At 49.0% G+C, this 26,745-nt stretch overlaps 1 protein-coding gene across 1 annotated transcript; it reads right to left on the bottom strand.

The window, feature by feature from the left end:
* Positions 1–285: 285 nt before the first annotated feature.
* On the bottom strand, positions 286–26,375 carry LOC308430897 (uncharacterized protein C14orf132; the record flags this gene model as incomplete). The annotated part of the gene is made up of 2 exons (XM_080930178.1): positions 286–510; positions 26,349–26,375. 2 exons carry the CDS (start codon positions 26,373–26,375, stop codon positions 286–288), a joined length of 252 nt encoding a protein of 83 aa, XP_080786304.1.
* Between the last annotated feature and the right edge of the window lie 370 nt (positions 26,376–26,745).

Genomic DNA, 26,745 nt, shown 5'->3' with positions numbered 1-26,745 from the left:
ACCGAAACTTCAAGAACTTTTCAGTCTGCTGTTCGAAGGACTCGAGCCATCAAGCCTTTAGGAGCTGAAAGCACCAACCTCAAGGCGTCCTGAACTAGCTACATGGAATATTCTAAACCCGAGCTTCCTGGAGGAAATTACAGATGTATGACGCCTGCCCCTCCAGGGACCATTCAAGAACATAGGTGTCTCCAGTGGCCGGGAGAAAGATGGAGCCACACGAAAAACCTTACTAGGTGAGCCCAGCATGGGAGGGCTTCCCCACAGCTCCAGCGTCCCTGGGCCTCAGAAGGTGAAGGCATACACCACCCCTACCACCACTATGTTCCCCAGCGTGGCTATGATGGCAATCCACAGCAGAACAGCATCGTTGGAGGAGCGAGGAGACTCCTCGGGCTGGCCGTGGCCATTGGAGGTCGAGTGGATGTTGGCAGGGGAGTTAAACAGGGAGTACTCGGTACTGAAGTCCTCGTTGGGCGAGTCCATGAATGCTCCTCCCATCATGGGCAACTGCAAGGAGAAGAGACAGAATGAACCCAGATGGCCCAGCAGAGAAGACGCCCTCCTAGAGGGGACCAGCCCAGTAGGTCTGCAAGCAAGTGCAATTCACAGGACACAAAGGCACATTTTAACTCCTAATAATGAGGGTTTGAAACAGGAAAACCACAAGTTTAAGCTCAGGCTACATGGCGAATACTAAACTATCCCCAACCTAAATCAAACCAAATGAACACCCCCACACTCCAGCATGGGCGCCAAGCTTTTGCTTGTGAGACCACTTCACACACAAGGCTTGACGGATCTCACCCCACAAGTTCTCACATCCCCCAAAACCCATGCCAGGTTCTTCCACACCCACGTGGGCTGCAAGACACCTTGATTCCTGTTCTAATTTGTTTGTTTGTCTTTCCTTCGAGATGGAGTTTCTGTGTAGCCCTGGCTGTCCTGGAATTTGCTTTATCAACCAGGTTGGCCCCAAACTCACAGAGATGCACCTGCTTCTGCCTCCTAAGTGCTAGAGTTAAAGACTCGTGCTACCACTGCCCCGCTGCCACTCTACTAAAAAGGGAATACACGTTAGGCTAGTAGTGACTCACACCTGCAATGCCAGCCCTTAGGTGGCCAAGGGAAGAGTCATGAGCAGCATAGCTGTCTCAAAATACAAAACAAATAATCAAATGAACAAAGAAACAGAAATAGCATGTACCTCAGAAAGCTGCAAACCGTGGCCTATTTCGACAGCTAACATTTTGTTAACATTTTATTTTATCTATTCTGTGTGGAGATGGAAGAGGGAGAAACAGCGGGGAGAGAGATTTAAACATGTGAGTTTCTAGCCACAAATGAAAAGAGCCCATCACACTCCCATTTTAGAAGATCTCCTCTCTGCATACCTTACCCCTTCTGGGATGGGGCTACTCAATGCGCTATATGTACCCCAGGGGCTTCCAGAATGTTCTGGTGGATGCTTAAGGGAGGTCTGTAAGCATCCAGAGGAATTTGTTGATCCAAAAACAATGGGCTCAATTTACAGTGTGTCTCAGAACAGACATGGGGCAGTTCTTGAGTTAAAACAGAAAGTTCTCCCAACCCCACCCTGTGTTCCGGTGTGTGAGGAGGAAGATTCGGATTCGAGCGCTGAGCTGCACATGAAGATGCTGGAATTTGAAGGCTTTCCCTTCCAAGTCTTCCCACCCTTCAGCACAGCCAAGGGAGGCTGCCACTTAAGATCCATGGATGGCTTCCTATACATCAGGCTTCATACATTCTACACATCAGAATCAACCTTCTGCGCATCTCCGTACACGGGACAGAAGAATGACTATGTTCAAATAGACCTTTGGTCTCCACACAGACCCAACACCTTCGAAAAAGCGTTGAGCCTCACCCTGATGGCAGCGTGACCATCTGCATGTCCTCACAAACTGCCATCATTACCACCCTGTCACTGTCCTCCACTGGGTGGGCTGGAGACGCTGATCACCTCAGGATAGTTTGGTTGTCGGGGGGGGGGGGAGCATTGATGGAACATTTGCTCAGGAGGGGACTTATGGCTATTCCCCCAAAGTTTTCAGAGTCAGATTATGTGGTTTGGAATACCAGATTTGGTGTATACTCTCTCAAAAATTACAAAGGAGTGCCAGGAGCCATCTAGGAGAGGCTAAGGCTAGCAGGCAACTTTCCTGGGGGTGGCCTACTGGTTTTGCGTGTCTTGTGATGGGTGAGCTCCTAGAGGCAAGGTCTCAAGAGACTCCATCTCAGGATTGCTTCTTGCAGTTGATCTGCCTTTCCTCTCACTAATACGTGGTCTAACTATCCCTGTGCATTAGCCCACCCTACAGGGCACATTTTCTGCAGATCAAGATAAAAATGAACTTTCATGGATTACTGCTGTTTATATGAATTAATGATATTATAGAATTCCTGATTTGATTTAAATAATTTTAGGAAGACAGTTTTAAGAAATGACATTAGTTGTCTGGCTAGAAAGATATAATAAAGTTAGAATCAAGAATAGAATGTGCCCACTCCTCAGAATAGTAAGTAAAGGCTGCATAATAAGGAATATGATGAGCTTTCACCAAAAAGAGAAATAGGCTTGGGACGAATTTGTGATCAAGGAAAACCATTTGTTCCAGGTCAGGTTCAAGGATGAAGCCACAGGTGTGCACTATGATAAGGCAAGGCCGTGTGAAACTGTTGCTTTGAACTTATAATGAGCTTATAGAATGAAACACTGCTTTGAACTTATTATCAGTGTCCTCTGTAACTCCCTTTTGTGTAACATTTTATCTATGAGGTAATTTTAAAGAACTTTTGTCTAAGAAGGTTTAAGAAGGCCAGAGAAATGGAATAAACTATGGCATCTGGGGCTCTCCAAATGTGTATGTGTGGTTTGGGGGGGGTTCTGCCCAATCTACCAAATGTGTGTGTGTATACATACATGCATACATACATACATACATATGTCTATACATGCATGTGTAGATATATGTGTATATATGTAAGTATGCATGAACACTTGTGTAGATGAGACAGGTGGTAGGGCCTGGAAAGAGAGAAAGAGAGGGGGGGAGAGATGGAGGGAGGGAGGGAGACTGTGTATATTGCATGTATAATATTTAAAATAATATTTAAATTCTTTCTTTTCTCTCTTGTTCATGAAGAGTTAATGAGTTCCAAGCCCTGGCCTGGCCAGAGAGAGGTCCTTGAACCAGAAAGAAAGGAAACCGATGCTTACTAAAGCACAAACAATAAGATTATAAGGTCAGGGACCATCAATTTTAGCCTTTGTCCGAAGCTGCATCCTGCCTAGTACCATTATCCTAGAGGCTGGAGCAGACTCCCCAGCCAAGGGGTGACAGATACATCATCTTTCCTGAATATAGCAAGCAGTGTGGTGACTTGCATGCAAGTTCTTGCCACAGAGGTGACTGACAACCAGCTAAGCATAGCCTTGCTGGCCCAGGCTCTGCAGAGATAGCTTATTTCACTCCTCAATGGGACTCTTGCAAGAGCATGCCAACCTCCATCTAAAGACCCTTTACACGGCTAGTTCTGGGTTCAGGGACAAGGGAGCGTGGTTCTCACCGTGACCCCTGAATCCAATGATGCTTGTGCTGTCTGTGGCTTTACTGGCAGAGATGTGGCACTGGGGGCGGGGCTCTGAGGTTTTAAAAGACTCACGCCATTCCTCATCAACTCTCTGTCTCATACTTGCAGATAAGGACATAGGCTCTCTGCCCAATGCTGTCCCCCTTTGAGCATTGTTTAAGAATTTAAATGCCTTGTCTTATAAGTTGCATTGGTCATAGTGTTTGGTCGCGGCATTGAGAAGTGGCTCAGACATTGATCCTCAGTTGTCACTCTATGTCTGCCTCAGATCGGGTTAGACTTGGGGACAGAACAAGACAGAGCATCTGCCTTTCCAGAGAGAGAAAGAAAAGAAAAAAAAACAAAAAACTAAACCAAAACCAAAACAACAACAAACCATCTACACCAAGGTCCATCTATCTACCCAGAAAAATTCTAAAGAAAGAAATGTCAGAAATGAGCCCGAATGTGCATAGTGCCCTTCACAGAAAAAGGGACTTTGAACCAAGCTGAGATTCAGTTGTAATCAGACCGTATAGGAAAGCTGGCCTGCGTGTACTTGCATAATTTCAGGTTGATCCGACCTTAGAACACATTTTCATTGCCTTGAAGACTGGTTTCTTATTGGGAAAAGAAAACTCTGAGGCTTTGACAACGTCCTCTTCTATGGTATACCTTTCTGGTTTTTATTGAAATCTTACGTGCATGAAACATGGGTATCTGAGTACAATGTGTGTGTCTGAGGAGGGAATTGGATCCCTTGGAAACTGAGTTGCGGGTGGTTGTGAGCCACTCTGTGGGTGCTGGGAACTGAATCCAGGTCCTCTAGGAGAATGGGTGCTCCTAATCACTGAGCCATCTTCCAACCCCAATTTTCTCTCTTCCTTCCTCCCTCCCTTCCTTCCTCCCATCTTTCTTTCTTTCGTTCTTTCTTTCTTTCTTTCTTCTTTTTTCTTTCTTTTTCCAAAAGCATGACACTAAAGTCTAGCCCTTTATTTAAATCTCACTATTTATTTATTTTATTACATTTACTTAGCGTGTGGGATGGGTGGGTGCATGCGTGCCTTGTCATGAGGTCAGGGAACAACTGAGAGTTGGTTCTCTCCACGTGGGCTCCAGGGGATTTGGCAGAGGCCACCAGGCTTGGTGGCAGGCACCTTTACACGATGGTGCATCTCACCCGCCTATTTTATTACATCAGATTCACCTATCTCATACCTTCACACACACACACACACACACACACACACACACACACACACACACACACACACGGATTTGATGAGTTGTCTAGTCAGGCCTTACATTTTTGACCCTGCTGCTTTGGCCCCCCCCGTAGCTGGGATTACAGGGGTGCATCAAACACCTGCTTCATGTAATACCAAGGTTTCATCCTATCCCTAGAGTTTGAAATTCCTTCTTTTGCTTTCCTTCCTTTCTTTTCTGATGCTAAGCATAGTTGTTCACACACTTATATGGGCTTCTGCCCTCGAAAACACACTTTTACTTGTGAAGATGGTCATTCTCCGTACACAATATCTCCCCCCCCCCCATTTTATGTTCTGTGTGGGTGTTCTGCTTGTTGGTGTGCTTGCACAACAGGTGCATGCAGTGCTTCTGGAGGGCAGAAGAGACCCCTGGGTCCCCTGGAATTAGAGACAGTAGTAGTGTGAGCTGCCAGGCTGGTTCTGGGAATCAAACCTGGGTCTCTGCAAGAGCAGCCAGTGCTTTTAACCCCTGGGCCATCTCTCCAGCTCCACGTGCACAATTTGCTCACATTAACAACCCAGAAGCATCTGTCTCTGGTGCTTAGAGACAAACCACCCTTGCCTCCCCTCCAGGAGACTGATGTGAATTCCTAAAGCTTGCGTTTGCACATTATAACCCTTAAGAGGGCTGGCATGCTTTCTCCTGGAGACCAGTACTCCCCTTCTTGATCTAAAGGCCTCCTGTTCTTCAGTAAGCTTTTAGCTTCTGGGTGGCATAGGCAGGTTATTCACACAGAGAGGGATAAGCCTGGGCACAGGAGCACAAAGGCCTCTCCTTGCTCTACCAGATACCAGATACCAGATACCAGAGCTGGGCCATCCCGCGAAACACAGCAACGACCCTGGGATGTAATAACCGAAAGCGGTCACTAGGGGGAGCTCAGTGTAGGCTGTGTTTCCTGATGAGAAGGTTGCAGGTTACAAAGGAGAACTGGTTTTGTAAAAATTTTCCCAGCAATATGTTTTTAACCTGCGTGCTTCTGACGTCTCTGTTACACCACACCGATAACTTAATAAAATTATCACCGTTAGCAAATTGACACAAGGAGATAGCAGCCTATAGGCAGGCATTTCAACATCACTTAGACCAGTGGTTCTCAACCTTCCAAATGCTGTGACCTTTAGTCCAGTTTTTCATGTTGGGGTGACCCCCAGTCCGAAGATTATATTCATTGCTGCCTTATAACTGCAATTTTTCTACTGTCATGAATCGCCGCTGTATTTTCCAATGATGCTCTTAGGCGACCCCCCTCCCTCCGTGAAAGGATCCTTTGACTCCCAAAGGGGTGGCAACCCACAGATTGAGAACCACTTAGGACCTGCCATACGTCAAAGCTGCCATAGGTAGAAATGTCTTGCTATGTCTGTCCCATCAAGTATCAGAACTCCTCAGCACAGGCCACTCCATCGTCGTCTCCTGTGTGCAGCAGGTGTGTGATACTTTCACGTGACAGCGACATTAAGAAATATTTCTTCAGATGAACCATTATGTACTGGGGATCTACATGGAGAGTAGCCATGAAAGCTGCAGAATTTTACCTGTGACACATCAGAGAGAGGGGTGGCATCTAGTGTGTGTATATGTGCAATACATATAAAATACACATAATGTATGTATATGTGTATATGTGTATATGTGTATATGTGCATATGTGCATATGTGCATATGTGCATATGTGTATATGTGTATGTATTGCATATGTATATTGCATACACTGTGATATATTTATTTCTATATATATTTCTCCCCTTCTCTCTCTCTATATATATGCATATATACATATACATACATACATACATATATATATATATATATATATATATATATATATATATATATATATAAATGGAGATCCAGCTCTATCATGCAAAGGACTCTCTGTCTTCAGGTGGAGATCACCTTGGATACCGCTGCTGAGACATTGAGTACCTTGTTTGTTGGCACAGGGTCTTTCACTGACCTGGAGTCTGTAGGCTGGGCTAGCCAATGAGCCCTGAGATTCTCTGTCTCTGCTCCCTGCAGGACTGGGATTACAAGTGCAGGCAACTATGCCCAGACTTTTGATGTGGGTCCTGGGGGGTCAAACTCGGGTCTCCATGCATACATAGTTCACTGAAAACAATATCCCAATCTAAGTTATACCCTGCATTCTGCTGTGTGGGAAAAGGCAAGCGCTGCACAGGAAACTCAGATGCCCTTCTTCTACAGGGAAGGCCACGCATGTGTCACAATGCACAGATCCACACACATGTAAATGAATGTTTCAACATGGATTGTTACCACACAGCCGCCGTGTGCACTGGCTGCCTCTGAGGAAGGAGGGGGTGTGGCAAGGGAGATTGACAGCAGTTACGAGGGCGGGGCCATCAGGACACTATATGCATTTTTTTTTTTTTTACAAATAGAAGTATTCTAATTGAGCCTTCTCCCCACCCCCAAGTGGCTGATTCTGGACAGTGGGTGTCTGCTACTTTTTGCTCTTGGTGAACACTATAAGATGAAGGATGACACTCTGAACGGAAGTATATGCCACGCTGAAATGGTCACAACCCTGCCTGCGTGATGGACCGAGATGCTCTGTGTGAGAGCTCATTGTGAGACTCCGGGTGGCTGAACTGGCAAGCGGGGGTTGTGAACTCTGGGCGATGCCCACAGGAACCTCAGAGGGTCCTTCCACAGCCCTTCCCCCATCCTCTGGTGGGAGCATCCCTGAGGATGCTGAGGTCACACAAACCTCTCTGAGGAAAGGGACAGTACTTCCAGAAGGAAAGGCACGGCCTTTGAGGTGACAACAGCAGACGTTGTCCTCCCTACCCGGCACTGACCCAAGGAGGACACTCAGAAAGAACCTGTCTGCTTTGCTGTGGATGAGGGGTTGGCCTCATTATCCTGGCTCTGTCAGACCCTGCCAGCAGGTGGTCATTCTCAAAGTACAGTGTGTCTGTTTCTTCCTACCTTCCCACAGCCTTGGGGCCCAGCTACAAAGAGAATGTGACATTCTACGGGTGTGGACTTTAAATCCACACAAAGACAGAAACATTCTGACTGTTCCATGCCTATGGTAGGCTCTGGTCATCCCAAGAGTCTCTGGGACAGAAGCCCCATGACAGCTTGCACAGGTGATGTGTAAAAAGTCTCAGGCAGATACTGGGAAGACGAGAGTGGGCCTTCACTAGGCCATGGCAGCCGTGAAGCAAGACTTTGAGGTAGGCCCAGTCAATCCCCTCAGGTGAGACATGGTACTCAGCTAGCCGTGAGAGTCAGAGCAACCGTACAGACCTCAAAGGGAAACCAAAGGGTCTTTAGTGCTAATGAGATGGCTCCGTGGGTCAAGGCACCTGACGGCTTTAATTGAATCCCCAGAGAACAAGTTGGGTGAAGAGAACCAACTCATACATGTTGTCCTCTGACCTCCACAGGCATGCCATGGCATGCATACGTGGGCTCTCCCCCAGAAGACGCAATACTAAAAATAAAAAATTTTATTCACATACATTATTAAAGAATGATGACATCTTGTAACTCAGACACTCTACTGAACACACTGAAAAGCTATTGCTTATTTAACATTCAGAGAGTCAGCCCTGTGTTTCTCTCTGCTCCCCCTGGCAGGCCTAAGCTTACAGACACTGAGAAACAGGGCCAAGGACCACTCCCTCAGCCGTGTCTCTTCAGAGCACACCATCTGTGGCCCAGCCTCTTGGGTGACCTAGTTCACCAGAGAACTCCAGACAAGCATCCAGGCAGGGTAACTATTACACAGATAATTTCTCTCAGCACTGAATTCTCACAGTCTCGATGGTCTAAACATGGAGCAGTTGCGTGCCTTGGTGACCTCATCCACTCTTATTGCTCAGCAAACGCTGAGGACCAACTCTGTACCAGAAGGGCTGGTGTCAGTGATGATGCTGTGGGCTTGGATCATGAGAATCCCTCAAAGGCCTGTGTGTTACAGCTTGGTCTCTAGCTTGATGCCATCGGAGAAAAAGGGTCATGGGATGGCTCCATACATACACTTTTGCCTACACGGGGCCAGTCGGCAGAACATTAGTTTTAGCCATCTTTCTGACACTGAGTAAACTGCCCTTATTACAATGTGTGTGTGTGTGTGTGTGTGTGTGTGTGTGCGCGTGTGTGTGTGTGTGCGCGCACATGCATGCATATATATCCAGTCACAGGCTAGAAATGCCTTGAGAGCCCTTTCCCTGAGCCTCATGCAATGACCAGAGATTTTCAAACGGTCAGAAATGATTCATATGTTTGAAGTAGGAACATGAGAAAGGAAGCTTTGCAAAATGCACACACAGTGTACGTGGGGTCTACAGCTGACCTGAGCGTCTCCTGTTTCCTTCCCCAAGGTCTTGCATTCTGTAAGTGTGGCCTGGGGTCTGTGTGTTACAGGCTTCTCCAGGTGTCGAGTGACTCAGAAGGAGTCTTTTGGTACTGACAAAAACAGGGTCTAGAAAGACCAGGCTAGGCTTGGGGAGTGCCCAGGTGGGCAGCAATTCCTGTGTACAACGTAAATAGCTGGGTACAGTCTGTAGGTCCAACCCTTCCGGGCTTGATGGTGGAGGAGCAGGGTATCCCAGAAAAGGCAACAGAAAGCAAGTGTGGTGGAAAGTAAACCTGCAGGCTCTTAGCTCCAGTTGCAGCAGGGTAGCATCTCAGGGGAGCCATGGGGGTGGGTATTGGGAGGAGGAAGAAGGTGCCTAGCTCAGCACCAAGAACAGCCCCCGTTCCTGGAGCAGGGCTCCATCCCACAAGGACTACCCTGGGGTGGTGTTCTGCTCTGTTAACTACCTCCCCGCTAAACTCTGGAAGGTCCTGGAGAAATGTTAATGGCTGCAGATCTGAAGACTCCCTCAAAGGTGGCGGCTGACCCCGCCCGTTGTTCTTCCACAGAGACCGGAAATATCTGCCGCCTATCAGCACCAGCGAAAAGCTGCCATTCTCGTTGCCTGGCACCCACGCTGCAGACTGCATGTGAAACAAAGGAGTTCAATAAAAACACAAGGAACATCTATTCGGAGTTTGCTCCAGGTCAGGTGTTGACTGGCACCATTATAACCCGAGGGTATTTGGTTACTGACAACCCACGAGATAGGGCTGACATCCTTGTTTTCCAAGTGGAGAAACTAAGTCACGACGGAAAGTTACTGAGAGGAGGCTCAGGGAGGTGCAGTGACTTCCCGGAGTTTGCATGGCTCATATGTAACTGACCAGGAACTAAACTCTAGGTGTTTCAACACACAAACAGCACCATCATTCTGGGGCCACTGTAAGCATCCGTCACCTGGACGGTCACAGTCAGGTCCTCTGTGTCCGACCATGACTCTGAAGGAGATGCTTCCTTTCTCAAAGGGGATCTCAACTGGTGAAGAATTTAGAGGTGAGACCACAGTATCCAAATGTGGACAAGCGTAGTAACATGGAGACCCGGAGTTTCATCTGTACCCGATCGCTTGACTCCCGAGTTATTAGTGACTTTCACGGGGAGCCTGGGTCCTAGACAGACAAGCTCGGGTTCTAGCTTCTGCAGAGGGTACTCTGCTGTCTCACCTCCCTGAACTGCTAGGCCAGGGTTCTCCATGTACTTTGCTACTCACTCATCTGCCCCACTACTGCTCCTGACCCTGTCCATACTCAGAGCCCCCCCCCCCCCAGAGCCTCCCCTGACTGTCCCTCTCAGGAGCTCAGACGGAGTGAGCAGGGGTCCCTAAGAAGAGCCACTCTGCACCTGGGACCTGTATCGTCTTTTCACAACAGCCAGCAGAAGTTGCCATCCTGGGACTCAGAGAGGCTCCGTCCCTTTCCTGAGAAAGCACAGCTTTATAAGTCATTGGTCAGAAATAGAATTTCACAACTGCCAATTTCTAACCTTCCCCACCCACCTTGAGTTCACAGATCTCTCTTGCAGAGCCCTGAACACAGTGGACGAAGTACCAATGACATTACACATGCCTATATTCTTATAAAATTATCTGTCTGCTAACCACGATTAGCCATGCTCTTACATTAGGGGCGTGTCTATATTTCCCTGGTCTGGGAGCACTGTAAGGACAGAAAGCCTGGAGTTAGATTTCTCCTTGAATCCCGGTGCATGTGAGGCACCGCTGCTCACATGAAGTAGATGCTCAGAGCATAGGACAACAAAAACGATGTCCAACCGACAGCCCTGAACAGAGCGATGCAGCCCAGCATAGAGACAACTGCCTGCTCTACACCCAGCCCCACCCAGAAGCCCAGGAAAAGAAGGGTATTTTTGGAAAACCTGAGAACATTGCAGAATGAAGTGTAAAAAGCAAATAGACTCTTTTCAAGGCTGTTGCCATAGTAACTCCACACACAGCAGAAAAAAAGTAAAAAAAAAAAAAAAAAACAACAACAAAAAACCACCACTGTCTCCTCGGAGCTATCATCTTTGAATCCTGATAGTGACATCTTTGATTCCTGATAGTGACAGGAACACTAGCCCTGGGGACAGACACGTTGGATATGGCTGGCCACCACCTGGGTTCCGCCCTCTGTGGTGTAGCTCATGGCCACAGAGAGAACTCAGGGTACCACATGGGAGAGCTGCAGTTTTTCTTAGAAGATACTGCTTGAGAACATCAAAGGAAAGGGGCCATGTCTGGCTGGATGGCTCCATCTCTGGGCCACGCCTGGCCTCCCATGTGTGGCTACATTTGGTTCTTTTGAAGGTCAGTGAGTTTCTGGCCAGTCTTTCAAAGCAATGAGGGCTTTAAGGCTTTCTCTTGGGGGAGTGCAGCTAACCAATAAGGCTGCTGTGAACTGACTCCATTCTACCTCAGAGGCCCTAGAGCTCCTCTGGACTGCCTCAGTAGCACTGATGGAACCAGTTCATTCATAAACTAAACAGACATTTTGTTGAGCACCTATTATATGCCAAGAACAGGTCAAAAGCCAGATGTATAAAGAGAGAAACACAGTCCTCTGTCTTGAAGAAGGACAAGGAGGGGGTGCTGTAGGAAGGGAAGACATGAAACAAGACAGAGGCAGCCTACACCAGAGAGTGGGTACATCCTGGAGTGTGTGGGGGTGGGGGATGGGATAATGATGTAACTGGAGTTCACCTTGATGGTACAGTCCTTTGGGATCTTCATTCTTCCTCTGCCTGGGAAAGTTCTATTCAGCTTGAGCCACCAACACACTTCAGACTCTACACTGTAGGGTCCTGTGAGTCAAAGGAAAACATCTCCAAAATTCCAGTCTCCTCCACGAAATGTTGTGGCTCCTGGGTGATTATTGTCACAGGAACACCTGGATGAGCAAGAGACATATCGAGGCGGCCGTGCCTTGCTGATCCTCGGCCCGGCTCACTTGTGGTTATTTTTCTATGTGTGTAAAGGGTTGTGTGGACACACGTGCCTGTAATCCGAGCACCGAAGTGGCTGAGACAGGCAGGTGCCTGGGAATCTCAGGCCAGCCAGCCTGGCCCACATAGGAACAGACTAGTGGAAAATCTCTCACACTCCTTTCTGTCAATGTGATAAAAGGCCTTGTCTTGAAGCAACTTTTATCTGGCCCACAGCTCCTGGTTACTGTGAATTGCTGTGGAAAAGTCAAGGCAGGAAGTTGAAGCTTCAGGGCAGAGATTCTTTCTGCTCTTGGCTAGTGTTCTATCTTACCCTGCTCAGGACCCCTTGCCTAGGTAATAGACCCGCCCACAGTGGGCTGTGTCTTCTTACATCAATGAACAAGATAATCCCACACAGACCTACTCACGGGCCAACCTGATCCAGATAATTTCTCTAGTGCTCGAACTGGCAGGGCAAACCCTTTAACCATCCCTCAGAGGTTAAACTACTTACCCTGCACATGTGAGTACTGAGTCCAAATCCCCTGAACCCTCATAAATGCTAGGTGGGAATGACAGCACACCTGTAATGCCACCTCAGAAGGCAGAGACAGGGGATCCTCAGGTTAAGGTAGCTAACGAGACTAGCCATAGTGACCTCTGCCTGGGTTTGACTGAAGGTCCTTCATCAGTGAATAAAATGGAAGAGTGGTCAAGGGTACGTTTGCAACCATGGGCAGAGTCCTTGAGTTTAGGTTGCTATGCAGACTTCTTGGACCATTCTGCACATCCTAAGGGGCCTTATGAATGACATGAGACCCAGCTACTGGCTCCAGTGGCTAAGAGAGGCCTTTGACTCCAGGCCAGAGGTCTGGTATCTCTCCTCAGCAACTGTGAAGTTACACAAGCAGGGTGAAGTCTCAGGCTCATCTCAGTTCTTGACATATTTGTGCTACGGCTCAAAAATATCTACTGCACAAATGCCGCAGGGAAGGCCTGCCTGAACAGAGGCACACAGGAAGGAGTTACAACGTCGTAGAGTAAGCCAGAGGCTAGGCACTCCGGGAGGCAAAATCTAACTCCACAGCCCACATCCATGGGGTATCAAGGCAAGATCCAGAGGCGATGGGTTTTCTGAGACAGTCATGCTCTAAGAAAACTGCTTTATACAAACACCAGGGAATCAGCTCAGCGCTGGAACACAGGTCCCACATGCGCGGAGCCCTGGGGTCAATCCCAGTAATTCATAAGGCCAGAAAAGGAGGTGTCACAGAGGGAGGAGACAAAATGACCGCTCAAGCATCATACCCTACTGGCATTTGTAACAGCCCTGTGTATCTGGTTATTTTTCATGCTTTGTGTGTGTGTGTGTGTGTGTGTGTGTGTGTGTGTGTGTGTGTGTGCATGTGCAGAGCTGGAGAGGGGAGCCCTGAGCATGCTGAACTAGGGCTGAGTGCTTTCACACCCCACTTCTCACTTGCTTGTTTCTCTTGTCCAACGAGTGCTGGGTGCTACTGTCCCTTTCAAACAGGGACACTGAGGAGTGACAGAGGCAGAGGCAGGCCTGGGACTCGAACCTGTTTCCCATCTCAGGCACTCTCCAGACTCTGGGAGACAGGCTGGTACAAGTAGGTGATAAGGCTCCGTGCCTAGTGCAGGGAAAGGGAAGATGGCTGGCTGGAGTCAAGAAGGTCACAGTGAGTCAACCGAGTTTCCCGACACTTATGGGTGTCATATTACTATGTTTAGGCTGCAGAATCCTAAGGCTTCTGGTAAAGGACCACAGATCTCCCGCACTGCAAGGCCAAGCCTACCAGGGCTTGGATCGACTCAGTGGCTTCCTGTCAGCACAGCAGAAGGAAGAGCAAGGCAGCTGAAGTCACAGCTTTGAAAGGCAGCGAGGCCCCCTGCCCCCTCTCCTCCCTTCCCGTTCCCATCCCCCCCCACCCCCGTTACTGGAGATGCAGACACAGTGGCTCTGCTCGCCCTTGATAATATAATACCTGATTTTCTGTGAAAGATTTGGGCCAGCACTCCTCTCTGATGATGAAACAGTTTGTTAAAATTCACACTGGGGGTTTCTACCTCTGTGTTTGTGGTACCTCCACCCAAGCCTGGTGTTTGCTCACTAACATGAGGGTCTCACAGAGAGAGGCCTTTGTTATGTGAGGGACGTGGCTTGGGTCGCCTGGCACTCTCCCTCTGAGTCTTAACAGACGTGCAAGCGCTAGCTATTTCTTTACACTTCCTCATCACGACTGTTGGGTACCAGTGGGCAAGCTGTGTGTCCTGGCTTGGGTGCTCCTGTAGCTGTGCTCCCTAATGCTGGGTGGCAACTGGCTTTCGAGAGGATGAAGAGAGGGGAGTCAGCGACATTCTGCTTTCCCTGTGAAGTCACCTACGGCTGTTGGGGCTTGTCTGGAGTTGGGGTATCTTGGGGCTCTGAAGGGAGAAGGTATGATGAGCTGCATGGGAAGAGGAGCCTGCATCCTGCTGTGCAGACAGCCCTGAGGCATCAGTGTCCTGGGACCCATATCCTGGGATGTGCCTGTATCCCGCTACTCGCTCCTGCTCTGCTGACACCTCTCTCCATGCTGGGAGACCACAGGACTGAGTGGATGGCCTTCATCCTTGGCCACATCTCACAGAAGGAAGCCACGTCTCAGGGCATGAAACCGCCATAGCGCGTCCTTCAGAGCTTTTGTCCAAGTGCCTAGAAGAGTTTGGAGCCCGTACTGGGACAAACGCCAGACATGCACAGAATTAATGAGGAAGGCGGACAAGCACCAACTCAACTTTCGCCTTTCCCTCTCTCTGGTGAAAAGCGTGCACACACGGGAACTCTGGGGCAGCAGAGCTGTCTTCCCAGAGGCCTCCCAAAAACCCTGCTTGTTTCTTCAGGTGACAGAGCATTCCTCTCTCCTTAGTACCATCCTGGCTTCAGAACTGCATGTCCCCAAGCCTAAGTGAGCTGGGACAATTGGTCATGGTGCCCTTGAGTGACCACCCTGAGAGACAAGTGAGAATGTTCTTTCCGAGGAGGGTCATGTGTGCCTCATGACACCAGGACAGGTGTCTCCACACAACAAACACGTCAGAGGAAGTAACAAAACACCAAATGTGCCAGGACCCGGCACATGGCAGGCATGCTGCAGGGGCTGAAGGGCAGGAGGGCGGGGGTTTGAGGGACAGGGGGGAACACTTTGTGCCCGGCAAGAAGTACTGGCCTTCCAGGCCCACTAGGGCATGGCCTGCTTCTTAGCGCTCTGTTTTCATTGACCTCTGTGACCTCTCTTATTCCATTCACTATTTCCCAGGTCTGGCCGTGGACCGGGGAACAGAGAGTTTGGTGTATATGAAATGAAGGTCTTTGCTGTCAGGAAGCATCTGAGAGAGCTTCGAGACAAAAGGCTAAGCGGAGCTGTGTGGAAAGACATGGTGTCCCTCTTTTCCAGGATTGATGTCAGTCCATCTAAGCCTTGACAAGCCCCCCAGCCATGGTCCAGTATGTCCACCAACACAGAGTCTGAGCCTGAGGAGAACTGTGACAGAAATGTACTTGACACATACATGTGACATGTGTATTTGAGCCTCGGATCCCCTTCCAGCACTCTGCAATCGATTAGCTCAACTGCTGGTCCCCGTCCTCGGCAATCGCTTAGCTCTCTTCCCGCCTGCCTGGGTGACTTTGGGCATGCTCACTGGATTGCCCTCTTGAGGGGGGGCCCGACCTTGGGCCATCTGTGTTATCTGTCTCTGCTTTCCCACCCGAGGGCCAGGTTCCTGCCTCCCTGGTGATGTTCTTCATGTGCTCTAAGATGGGGCAAGCAATGGTAAAAGGGATAAGGCCCACGATGTTCCTCCAGGCTGCGCGGCATTCTCCCGACTGCCATCTGCATGTCTCAGGGCTCACCAGGCTGACACAGCAGGGCCAGATGAACTTCCCAAGGAGGGAGAAGGAAGGGCAGGAAGTCAGAGAAGGAGGCAGCAGTGGCTAATGCTGTGGCAGTGGTAGGGTAAACAGTAGGAAGTGGGGGACACTGGAGCCCATTAGTCACCCCTCAGGCCTCCCTTGGCACAGAAGCCCGGTCTTAATGCATTTCTAATGGGCTTCTGTTGAGGCTACAGATGGGGGCTCCTTGTGGGACCTGCAGGGGCTGAGTGGGAGGCAGCCGAGCTGAGCCAGGCTCAGTCTGCAGCACCAACTCCCTTCCCTTGGCTTCTTCTTTCCAAGGGGCTTCTTCCCACAATCCTGATGCCAGGACAGAAGCCTAAAGAAAGTGGTTCAGCCATATGGGGTGGTGGTTACTTATAATCGCAGCGTTTGGAAGGTGGTGGCAGGAGAATTTTAAGTTCTAGGACAGCCTGGCCCCGTAAAACTGAGAACACCTCTCCAAAACCAGCTGCAACCCCAGCCCCATTGCTGAGACGTATTCCCGCTGGCTTCCTGATATAACCTCAACATCTGAATCAGACTGCCTCTTCTGGAATGTTCTGTCACAGAACGAATGTACACACACAGAAGAACCCATGTGGCCAAGGTAGGCAGTGTACAGCAGCATTACTTCCCCAGCTCGGGCGTCAGACCCTTTCGTCCCGCGCAATGACCTGAGCTTGCTGAGCTGTGTGACTCGCAGAATGAGAAACTCAAGCCAGGGTTCCAGGGTGGGTCCAGTGCATAATAGAGGGTTGGAAGTACAGATGCTAAAATACACGGGGTTAAGAAATTCTGCTTCCAGCCCAGATGGAGTCACTGGGACCAAATTCATTTACTCAACCAGAAAAAAAAAGCAAGGTCAGTATTATAAAAACAGTTTTCAGGACTTGGCTGTCAAGCGAGTAAGGTTTGAGTATAGAGAGAGTCTAGGGGACCACAGAAGATGTCCATGGTCCCCTCAGATTGTGGCTGGTGAGTCAAGTGTGTGCACACATTGATGAGACAGAGGTGACCAAATAGAGAGCAACAGACAGTGCCTGGTACTCACACAAAACCACCACTCCTGCTTCCTTCCATCAGCCACGTGGTGAGTCTCACAACTGACAGGGCAGCAGGGAGAATGGGCTGCCCTCCCTGGCTGCAACAGTTACCGTGCGGCTAAATATGGCACTGGTAATGCCTAGCAAATCTTAAAGCAATCTCTGTAGAGTCCAAGTGGTTCCCAAATGAGTTGTCTTCATCCAGAATAAAGATAAAGAGTATTTAGATGATATAGTAATTTTTTATCATGTTACCGAGGTGAAATTCACAATGCTTAGCCAGATGTGGTGGTGCACACTTTTAATCCCAGCACTAGAGGAGGCAAGGCAGGTGAATCTCAGAGTTCAAGTCCAGCTTGATCCATTGAGGGAGTTCCTGGAAATTTAGGAACACACACACACACACACACACACACACACACAGAGAGAGAGAGAGAGAGAGAGAGAGAGAGAGAGAGAGAGAGAGAGTCTTAAAAAAGAGAGAGGAGGAGGAGGAAGAGAAGAAGAAGAGCAAGAAAAAGGAGGAGAAGGAGAAGAAGAAAAGCAAGGAGGAGGAGGAGGAGGAGGAGGAGGAGGAGGAGGAGGAGGAGGAGAAGAAGAAGAAGAAGAAGAAGAAGAAGAAGAAGAAGAAGAAGAAGAAGAAGAAGAAGAAGAAGAAGAAGAAGAAGAAGAAGAAGAAGAAGAAGAAGAAGGGGAAGGAAGAATACACAGTGTTTGGTATTTGACCAAGAATTATTAGACGGGGTTGGTCACTCAAACACAACTCAGCCTGACACACCTTTAAGATATTTTTCTTAAGGACACAAATTACGTGTCTAGAGATAATACTCACAATCTCTGAGAAAAGCAACCTCTGGATGGGCTTGGCATTAGTTTAAAGATAGCCGAATAAAATGGTAGTGGTCCTGAGATGCATCAATAATAGCTAATTGGATGAAACAAGAGAGAAAGAGCAGCACTGATGGGCTGTGGGAAAATTTGAGGCAGCCTAATAGAGGAAAAGGAGTTTCTAAAGCAGAGAGTCCAGAGGAGGGAGCAGAGAAGATGCACAAAGAATTCATGCCACCAGTTTTCAAATGGAATGAAACTATAGTCTGTACATGCTTTTTTAAAAAGATTTGTTTTATTTTTGATGACGTGTACATTCACATGGGGCTGGTATATGTACATATGATTTTAGTCCTCACAGAGGCCAGAAGACAGCATCTGACCTGGAGTGAGAAGTGGCCAGATGTGTGTGCTAGGAACCAAGCTGGGACACTCTTAACTGCTGAGCCACCTCTTTAGCTCCCCACACACACATTTTGGAATCCCAAGCGCCAGAAGCATGAGGAGAACTACACGGAGGTACATCTTCACAAAATTGCTCAAACCCAGAGAAAAGGATAAAAATCTTAAAGAACAGCCAGAGGGGGAAAGACACACAATACGCAGAGGAACAGAACAAAGATATCAGAAGACTTTCTCCTGAAACAACACAAGATAGAAGGTGAAGCCATATTTTTAACTAAACCAGCAACTTAGAATGCCCAGACATAGAAAACCTGAAAGAATTCATCCAGCAACTCAAGTAGCGTTAGACATACCAAAGCCCTTCCAAGCAGGAAAAAAAAAAAAAAAAAAAAAAAAAAAAAAAAAAAAAAACAATAATGTCTCAAAGAAACGAGGCTTTATACAGAAGAAAGAAAAGACCTCAGTAGTAATTACCATATGGGAAAATATATAAGATTTCCCCTTATTATTTAAATAAGTTAAAAAAAAGCTGACTTTTAACAAAGTTAGTAATAATATTGGTCTATAATATGTATTATATGATAATTATAGTATTAATGTAATATAACAATGATAGTTTATAAGTTACATACAAGTAACTACCACCGTGCAAAAACTGGAAGCGGAGAAATAGAAGCATGTTACTATAAGCCTTATAACACAGACAGATAGGCTGTGAGCTAAAGATCTTTGATGAAAACCTGATGTAACTACTATAAAAGCCAAATATCTGTGTCTAAGGAGATGGCATAGGAAAATAAGAATTTCTCATCTCAAGAAAGGGAGAAAGAAGGGACAAATAACAGTAGGGAATAAAACAGGAAACATATCAACAAATACATCAAATGTAAATGGTTAAAGTAATTCATTTAAAAGGCAGAGAACTTAGCCCCCCCCCCCACCAATCTACAAACATTGGCTTATAGCAGCTTCATTTATCAACAATATAACCCGCTGTCACCCAAGATGGATAAGCAAATGGTTCATCCAAGACAACTGTTGGTTGATGCTAAAGCAACCAAGCCATGCAAAGTCAGGGCAGGTTTGGGGAGGTGACGCACCACACTCAAGATGACTGGGATCCTTTGCCAGGAGCTAAGAGTGGGAGAGAAGCGAGAACACCGAGGATATTTCAGGGAGTGGAAATACTCTGCATGATGCTATCATGAAGAATGCACGTCACCATATGTGTGTCTAAACACAAGGAATGTTCAACCCTAAGAGTACTGTGAACTATATGCTTTGGCTGAAGACGAAAGGTCAACACAAATTCTCCACTGTGTCCCTCGGCCCCTCTAGCGATGAATGCAGATGATGGGAGAGGCTTATGGGAAATCATTACATTGCCCTCTCAACTTTTCTGTGAACCTTTAACTTTTCAGAACCCATGACCACCACCAATCACTAACCATGACCACTGCTACCACCACCACCACCACCACCACCACCACCACCATCACCAAAACTTAAAAAAAAAAAAAAAAAAGCGAACAGAAGTACAGCTCCCCATACTTGCATCCTAGATGCACACACCAGGGCAGGTGGCCTTACCTCCGCTTCCTCATTTGTACAACGAGCCTCCACAGAACCCATCCCTTGTAAAGATCTGGTGGGATTCCCTGTATGGCTGGGTACCATGCCTTGTACCATGTAAGTATGAGAAAATTGCAGCCGTGATGGGAAAGGACAGGACATCTCAGAGAGACGACGAAATGGGCAGAGAAGGTGCAATTATGAGTCTCCAGCTCTTAGGGCAGAAGAAGCTAAGGTTTGGCTCAGTAACAATGTAGAACACACAGGAATTAACACATAAGCAGTATTTGCTTGGAGATGCGGGGCCCCACACCTGTTCCATAGGGCCCACAAAGTGCTAGGTTTTAAAGTACTACTTGGAAATTTGACCCAGAAAAGTGTCTATTATTTACATGTCTGTGTTAACTGTTCATTATACTCCTCAAGAAATGGCGCACAGCTCCCTCTGAGGCAGGTCTGATGGGAACACCCCATGCTTACTAGGTCCTCTCAGTGAGAATTTGAAGAAGACAGGCCCTCTGGTAAGAAGCATCCTTCTTGAATCTTGTCCCGCCAAACCGAGCAGTTTAGATGCCTCCTTTAGATCTCTTAGCAACCTCAGTAATCAACGGGGACCTCAGCCCATGCCGAGGCTGTCCAGGTTGCTGCCGATTCCTACTTCATCGTTAGCATTAAAAGATCCAATCTGGAGGTTGGCGGGTCGGCTCAGTAGGTCAGGTGCTTGCAGAGCTCAAGGACCCGAGCTGGAGACCCAGAACCCACATGAAGATCCAGGCACAGTGGCACCTGCTAGCAACCCCAGTGCCGGGGAGGCGGAGACAGAAAGATCCCCAGGATCACTAGTCAAGCAGTCCCAGTGAACTGCTGAGCTGTAGAATCAGTGAAAGGCCTTGTACTAACAGCTGAGGAAGAAATCAGTGAGAAAAACACCACCGCCAATGGCCTCTGCCCTCCATGTTTACAACCTACACATGTGCACGCACATACATACACACACGCACACACACACTCTCCCACAAACATGCACACACATGCACACATGTGTGCACACAAACAAATACACACCATCACACATAAACATGTACACAAACATTCACACACGTGTGCACACAAACAAATACACATATACATACACAGACATGCACTTGCATACATGCACATATGCACACACATACACACATGCATACACACTTGCACACACACAAACACAAACAGGCATACACTTGCACACACATGTGTGCACACACAAACACACACACATACTCACATGCACACAGATACGTACGAAAGTGCACGCACATACACATGCATGCAAACACAAACATGCAAGCATGTGTGCACAAACACACATAGAGCACACAAACATCACCATTTCTGCTTTCTCTAGAACACAGAAGAACCACCCACCGCCTCAGCCCATGTGCATGCCCTGCACAAATGAGAACTGTGGCATGGGACCTCCAGATCAGGTCCCTACCCTACTCCTCTCCACAAGGCCACCCAGATGGCCCCAGGCTCCCTGGCCTTATCCTCTCACCCTGCATCACCTGGCCCTCCGCTCCAACCCAATGAATGGCTTGCAGCAATCCCTACCGCTAAGGGCACACTGTGTTAAGGCAATGCCGACCAGCACATGCTGGCTCCTCCGTCCACTGTCCTTTCTCCTGTGTGCATGACAATTACATAATCCTCGAGCTAAGCTCTATCAAAGGTGGTCCTGGTGAGCTCCCAGGGGTCCTAGGCCACGCCTTCTGTTGTCTTGTCTTGTCTCACAGCCCACTGTGGGCTTGACACTCAGTAAATCCTTACCCAATGAACAGAAAGAGCAGCGTTTCATTCCCATTTCAAAGGCGAAGAACCTGAGACTTGGCAGAGAATCTGCTCAGTGAGTCTCTAAAATTGGGGGGGTCAGATCCTATTGTCAGCTGAACTGTGCCCCCCTCAAGAAATGTACTTAAGTCCTAACCCTGCACCTTTATTTTTAGACAGGAGCTCTGTATATGTGCAGATAGGGTCAAGATACGGTTCTAGGGTGACCCTCAGCCCACCAGGTGGGGGACCATGGGGACAGGGCATGGACAGGGAAGAAGCCATGTAACTACAGAAGCAAAGGTGAGAGTGACATCTAAAAAGGACAAGGGACACCAGTGGTGGCAGGAGACACCCTGACGCTCAATTGACGATGAGCAGACAGACTTCTTTCCAGGCCTTCAGTGCCCAGGACAGGCGGACACCTGTGTGTGGACTTCCGGCCTCAGAGCGGAAGGAGAAGAATTTGTAGTGTTTTATCTGGCTTTTCTGCTCATTTGTACCTTTAAGAACTGGCTTAGACATGGGCAGAAAAAAACGATGTTTTGTGTATCTAAGAAAATAGGGGATTCCCTGAGGCTAATCCTAGAAGGGTTCGATGCACCCCAACTTCTTGGTCTGCTCTGGAGAAGGGATGAGACTATGAGAGACCACAGAGGGGACTCCACTCTCCTGCTTGCAGAGGAGGTGGCTACACTTCTAGGCTCCCGGTTCCTCACCATCTGAACAATGGGAAAGGACAGAGTCCCCTGCTGGACTGCAGGTGACAGGCACAGTCTACAGGAGGGAGACGCACACATCTGAAGCCTGTTCTTGCTTTTTTAGGCTATGACATCACTGTTGCACATGGGACTTTCCAGGGCCACTTGCCGTTTTATGACCTAAGACGGGCCAGAGAGCCAGGGACGGGCTTCAACCGAGGGCGTGGAAGAGACCCTGCTGGCTGCGTGTGTACTCCCGGCTTCTGTCACAGGAAATACTGTTGTTCTGTGGATTCCTGGGTGGGACTGGGGGCAAGGGCTGGGCAGCTTCTAACAGCCACAGGGAGATTCTTAAGCCAGGGGCATCGGCGATTACTGGACAGACAGCAGTCACTTAAGACACAGTCCCACACATGCTTGATCCAAAGGGCATGGGAAGGTGCGGCTCCTGTCACAAGTCCTAAGGGAATGAGCCTCAGGTCCCAGCAACATCAATTTCCTTCATGGAAACACCAACGGCTTTCCCTAGAGTAGATGTTCGCCGGTCCCAGGTGACTTCTCAGGACCCAGACTCAGAAGTTCCTAAGTGTGACCAATAAATACAACATCCCCAGAGTCTAGAAGTCACTGTGGGCAGCCCAGGTTTGAAGGGATGGTAAGGCAGATCCCATCTCCTGAGGGGGAAAATGGGTGGGCCATCCTAGAGATCTGGGACCCTCTTTCTCCCCAGCCCTGGAGCCCTGCCCATCTGATCACCTCTAGCTACAGAAAAACGGATGCCCCCCATGTCAGCAGTCTTCAAACCTACAGGATCCGGGGACTGTGGGGGAAAGGTGACCAAGTGCCCAGGCTGCAGAGCAGGGGCTGTTTTAGGTCTTTGAGACCTAGCCTCTCCTGCGGTCTCTCTCAGCCTCCTACAGAGCATGACAGACACACCTCTGTGTTGGGGTAACATATTCATGCCCAACAGCTGACAGCGTGTCACCTCAACATTTATTTTTGCAGCTCCAAATCCTACCAAAGGCTTGCAAGCTAAGTTGTAGACAGGAATCTCGTTTAGCACTAGCTGTACGTGAAGGCAGGTCTGGAGTCAGGCTGGTCTGGTTTCATTCTCCATCTGTGAACAGACTCCTGGCCCCGCCCATTCCTCCACCTTCCTTCATTCTCCACAGGCAGGCAGGGTGGGGGAGGGGGATGAACACACAGGGTTTCCCCAGACACTGCTTTATCCATATGCTTTCCTGTGCTGAAGAGCTCACAAAGACACCCGGTACTCTGCTTCTACATAAGCTCCCCTCTCATCTGCCAGTCAGCACCCAGCACCTTCTGTGCTGACTGGTGACCACATCCCCACCCCGTTCCCCACCAGACCCACTAGCTCTCTGAAGGACTCGGAAGGGCCCTGAGCCCCTCTAGTTCCATGCTGCTTTCTTGAGGATGTTTGTTCCCAAGCTTCCCCGGGGCCATCTGCCTGCTGTCCTAGTGTGTCCACTGCCTCCTCTCAGGGTCCTGCTGACGGTACTCATGCTTGGCATCCTGCATTGGCTCTCTGTCACATGAGTGTCTTTTGGTGAGCAAACACCTCATCTCGCCCTCACCCAAACATCTAAGAGAGACTTTTTTGAAGACCTACTATGTGCCAGCCCAGTGCTGAGCCCAACACTTGGTCTTTTCTTGCTGGGTCCTGGTCTAACCAATGCCTTATGCTACCCAGGAAGAGGACCTAGGCCCCATCCAACTCTGTCCCTCAGCACTCCTGTCCTAGTGCTGAAAGGATATGTGACAATGTGACACAAGGTTGCTAAAGAAGGAAACTGTGTGTCAATATTTCTCATGCTCACTGCCAGACAAGACTGGGAAGAGGAAGCAAGTGACCTCTCTCTCTCTCTTCCTCTCTCTCTCTCTCTCTCTCTCTCACACACATACACACACACACACACACACACACACACACACACACACACTTGCGCGCGCACACACCAGGTGTACACAGAATGAGTGCTCACTCTCACCCACTGCTAGGCCCATTAGATTACAAAACATAACGATTCTCTTCCTGCGGGAACAGTGAGACAGGTCTACAGCAGGAAGCAATGCTGAGCACAACCAAGCCTGTGTTGTGTAGGAGGCACCATGGCACCAGCACCTCCAGAAGGGAAGAGATGAGCCATCTTGGAATGTGTCCCTAGGGTGACGCCAGAAGGGGAACAAGCCCAATCTCTGCAGATCCCTAGGGTCCAGATTCACAGCCAGCTTCCTTCCCCATGAACAGCATGTCCTGGGGAGAACTACTGGCTCTCCCTGACACCAGGCATCCTGATCTGTACAACTCCAGGCTAACAGAACTTGCAAGAGCTCACACATAGTAGGCCCTCAACAAGCCTTAGTGTGTCTTCAGCTGGTGTGCCCATTCACATTTTTCTTCTTTTCAGCTAGCAGTGGTGCTGAGCATGGAATCAATGCCATCTGAAGGCAGGAACAAACTAACCAACTGAAATGTGAATTATAAAAACAAACACAAACACAAAAGCAAAACCCCACTGCAGCAGCCACCATCACAAAACCCAGACTCCTGCAGGCTCTGCCCACAGGTGCTGGAAAAGCCCTGTTTATTTTGTCAAGTCACCATAGCAACTGCAGGATGCTTTAGCCAGCCCCAAGGTTAGTTACTAATGATCAATGTATCCCGTAACCATGGGAACACCAGCTTCTGTGGGATGCAAAGAGGAAGGCAGCCACAGACATTCTGTGGGCTGTTTTCTTCAGTCAGAGCTCAGCTAACCCCACCTCCATCTAGAGTGGTAGTGACTGTGTTCCACATGCTGGTATTTACACACCCGTAGATGTGTGAGCTGGGTCAGTAGGAGCTGCGAGAGGTCACAACTTGGGGACTTTGGCTCCTCTGATGTTCCCATTTGGGGACAACCCTCCATGTCTAGTCTGGCATTTGAAGTTCCATCTTAAACAGACTTCCATCTTAAACACACGGATAAAGTTTGGAGAAAGTGTCCCTTCGAACATCACTCCAACAAAGACAAGCAGCAGTGTTTGGGGGCCCTTGACAAACACCCAGGAGACAACAGGGTGTCGTTCCTGTCACACTGCTCCCAACTGTGTCCATCCAAATGTAGCCTTTCCCTGTAGCTACACTGTGGTCAGCTCTGGGTCTTTCCAGGAGCCACACACAATCCCAGAAAAGGGTGTGTGTCTCTGTTCTGACTCAAGAGAACACCTAAGATCACAACTCCAGGGGATTCTCCTGTAGTGGAGGCCAGGCAGAGAGCCAAGAGGTCATTTGTCCGATTGCCACGAGGAACCTGTTTTGTGTGGAGGGAAGGGTGGTGGTTCTCTGCTCAAATCCAGCACAAAGCAGTACAAAGCAAAACTGCTTTTAACCACCCATCTCTATAAGAAAGCCCTGACACTGCCTTTCTGAGCGATAGGAGCTAAAGTTGCACCCACAGTGGGGAGAAAGGGGGTGCCCCAAAGACACCAACAAGTAACAGAGTACCAGTGTCAAGCAGAACCAGAATGGGGAGAGCAGCTTCCCCTCTGCCAGTCCAGGGGCTCAGAGCAAACAACGGGTGGGGGTTGGGCTGGGAGGGGCGACTCCAGCTGCCCAGGCTCCTCGGAATTGTCTTGCTCAGAAGTGGGGGTGCTCAGTGGAGACAGTCCTACTGCACCCTTCGGTGTGCAAGGGGCATGGGCCACTCCACCCAAGACAGTCAAGTTCCTGAGTACCAGCACCAGGTGGGGCTCCTCGACCCGGGACAAAGGACCTGGCCACCGACGCTAGTGCTGCACCGGGAATAACAATGAGTCTGAGGTCCTGAGGCTTGGCGACCCCAGGGCGCATGAATAAGATTCCAGGTTACCTGCGCGGCCATAAAAGACAGATCCATGGTGTCACGGCTGGTGTGGCTGCTGCTGCTGCCCGCGCTCCAGTCCTTGCTGCTGTTGTTGTGGCTGTCACCGCTGCGGGTCCAGCCTTCCGCACAGTTATCAGCGAGCCGGCGGAACTGCGAGCAGGTGCCCTCGGGCCCCGGCGACCGTGACCTCAGCAGCCCCGGCGTGGTGGCACGTATCCAGCCCTCACAAAGCCCTGGATGGCTCCAGGCTCCGGTTCCAGACGCCTCCAAGTGGGCGGGAGACCCCGGGCGCGGCACCCCTCCACGTGATCACTCCCAGCCACACCCCCGGGGGCGGGCCAAGACAGACAGACCCTTGATTTCATTTAGAGCTGTCCTGGCCAAACGGGAAAATTCAGGTCTG

This window comes from Micromys minutus (genome assembly GCF_963924665.1).
Source record: "Micromys minutus genome assembly, chromosome: 1".
Classification (NCBI taxonomy): domain Eukaryota; kingdom Metazoa; phylum Chordata; class Mammalia; order Rodentia; family Muridae; genus Micromys; species Micromys minutus.
This window is presented reverse-complemented; position numbering and strand designations above follow the sequence as displayed.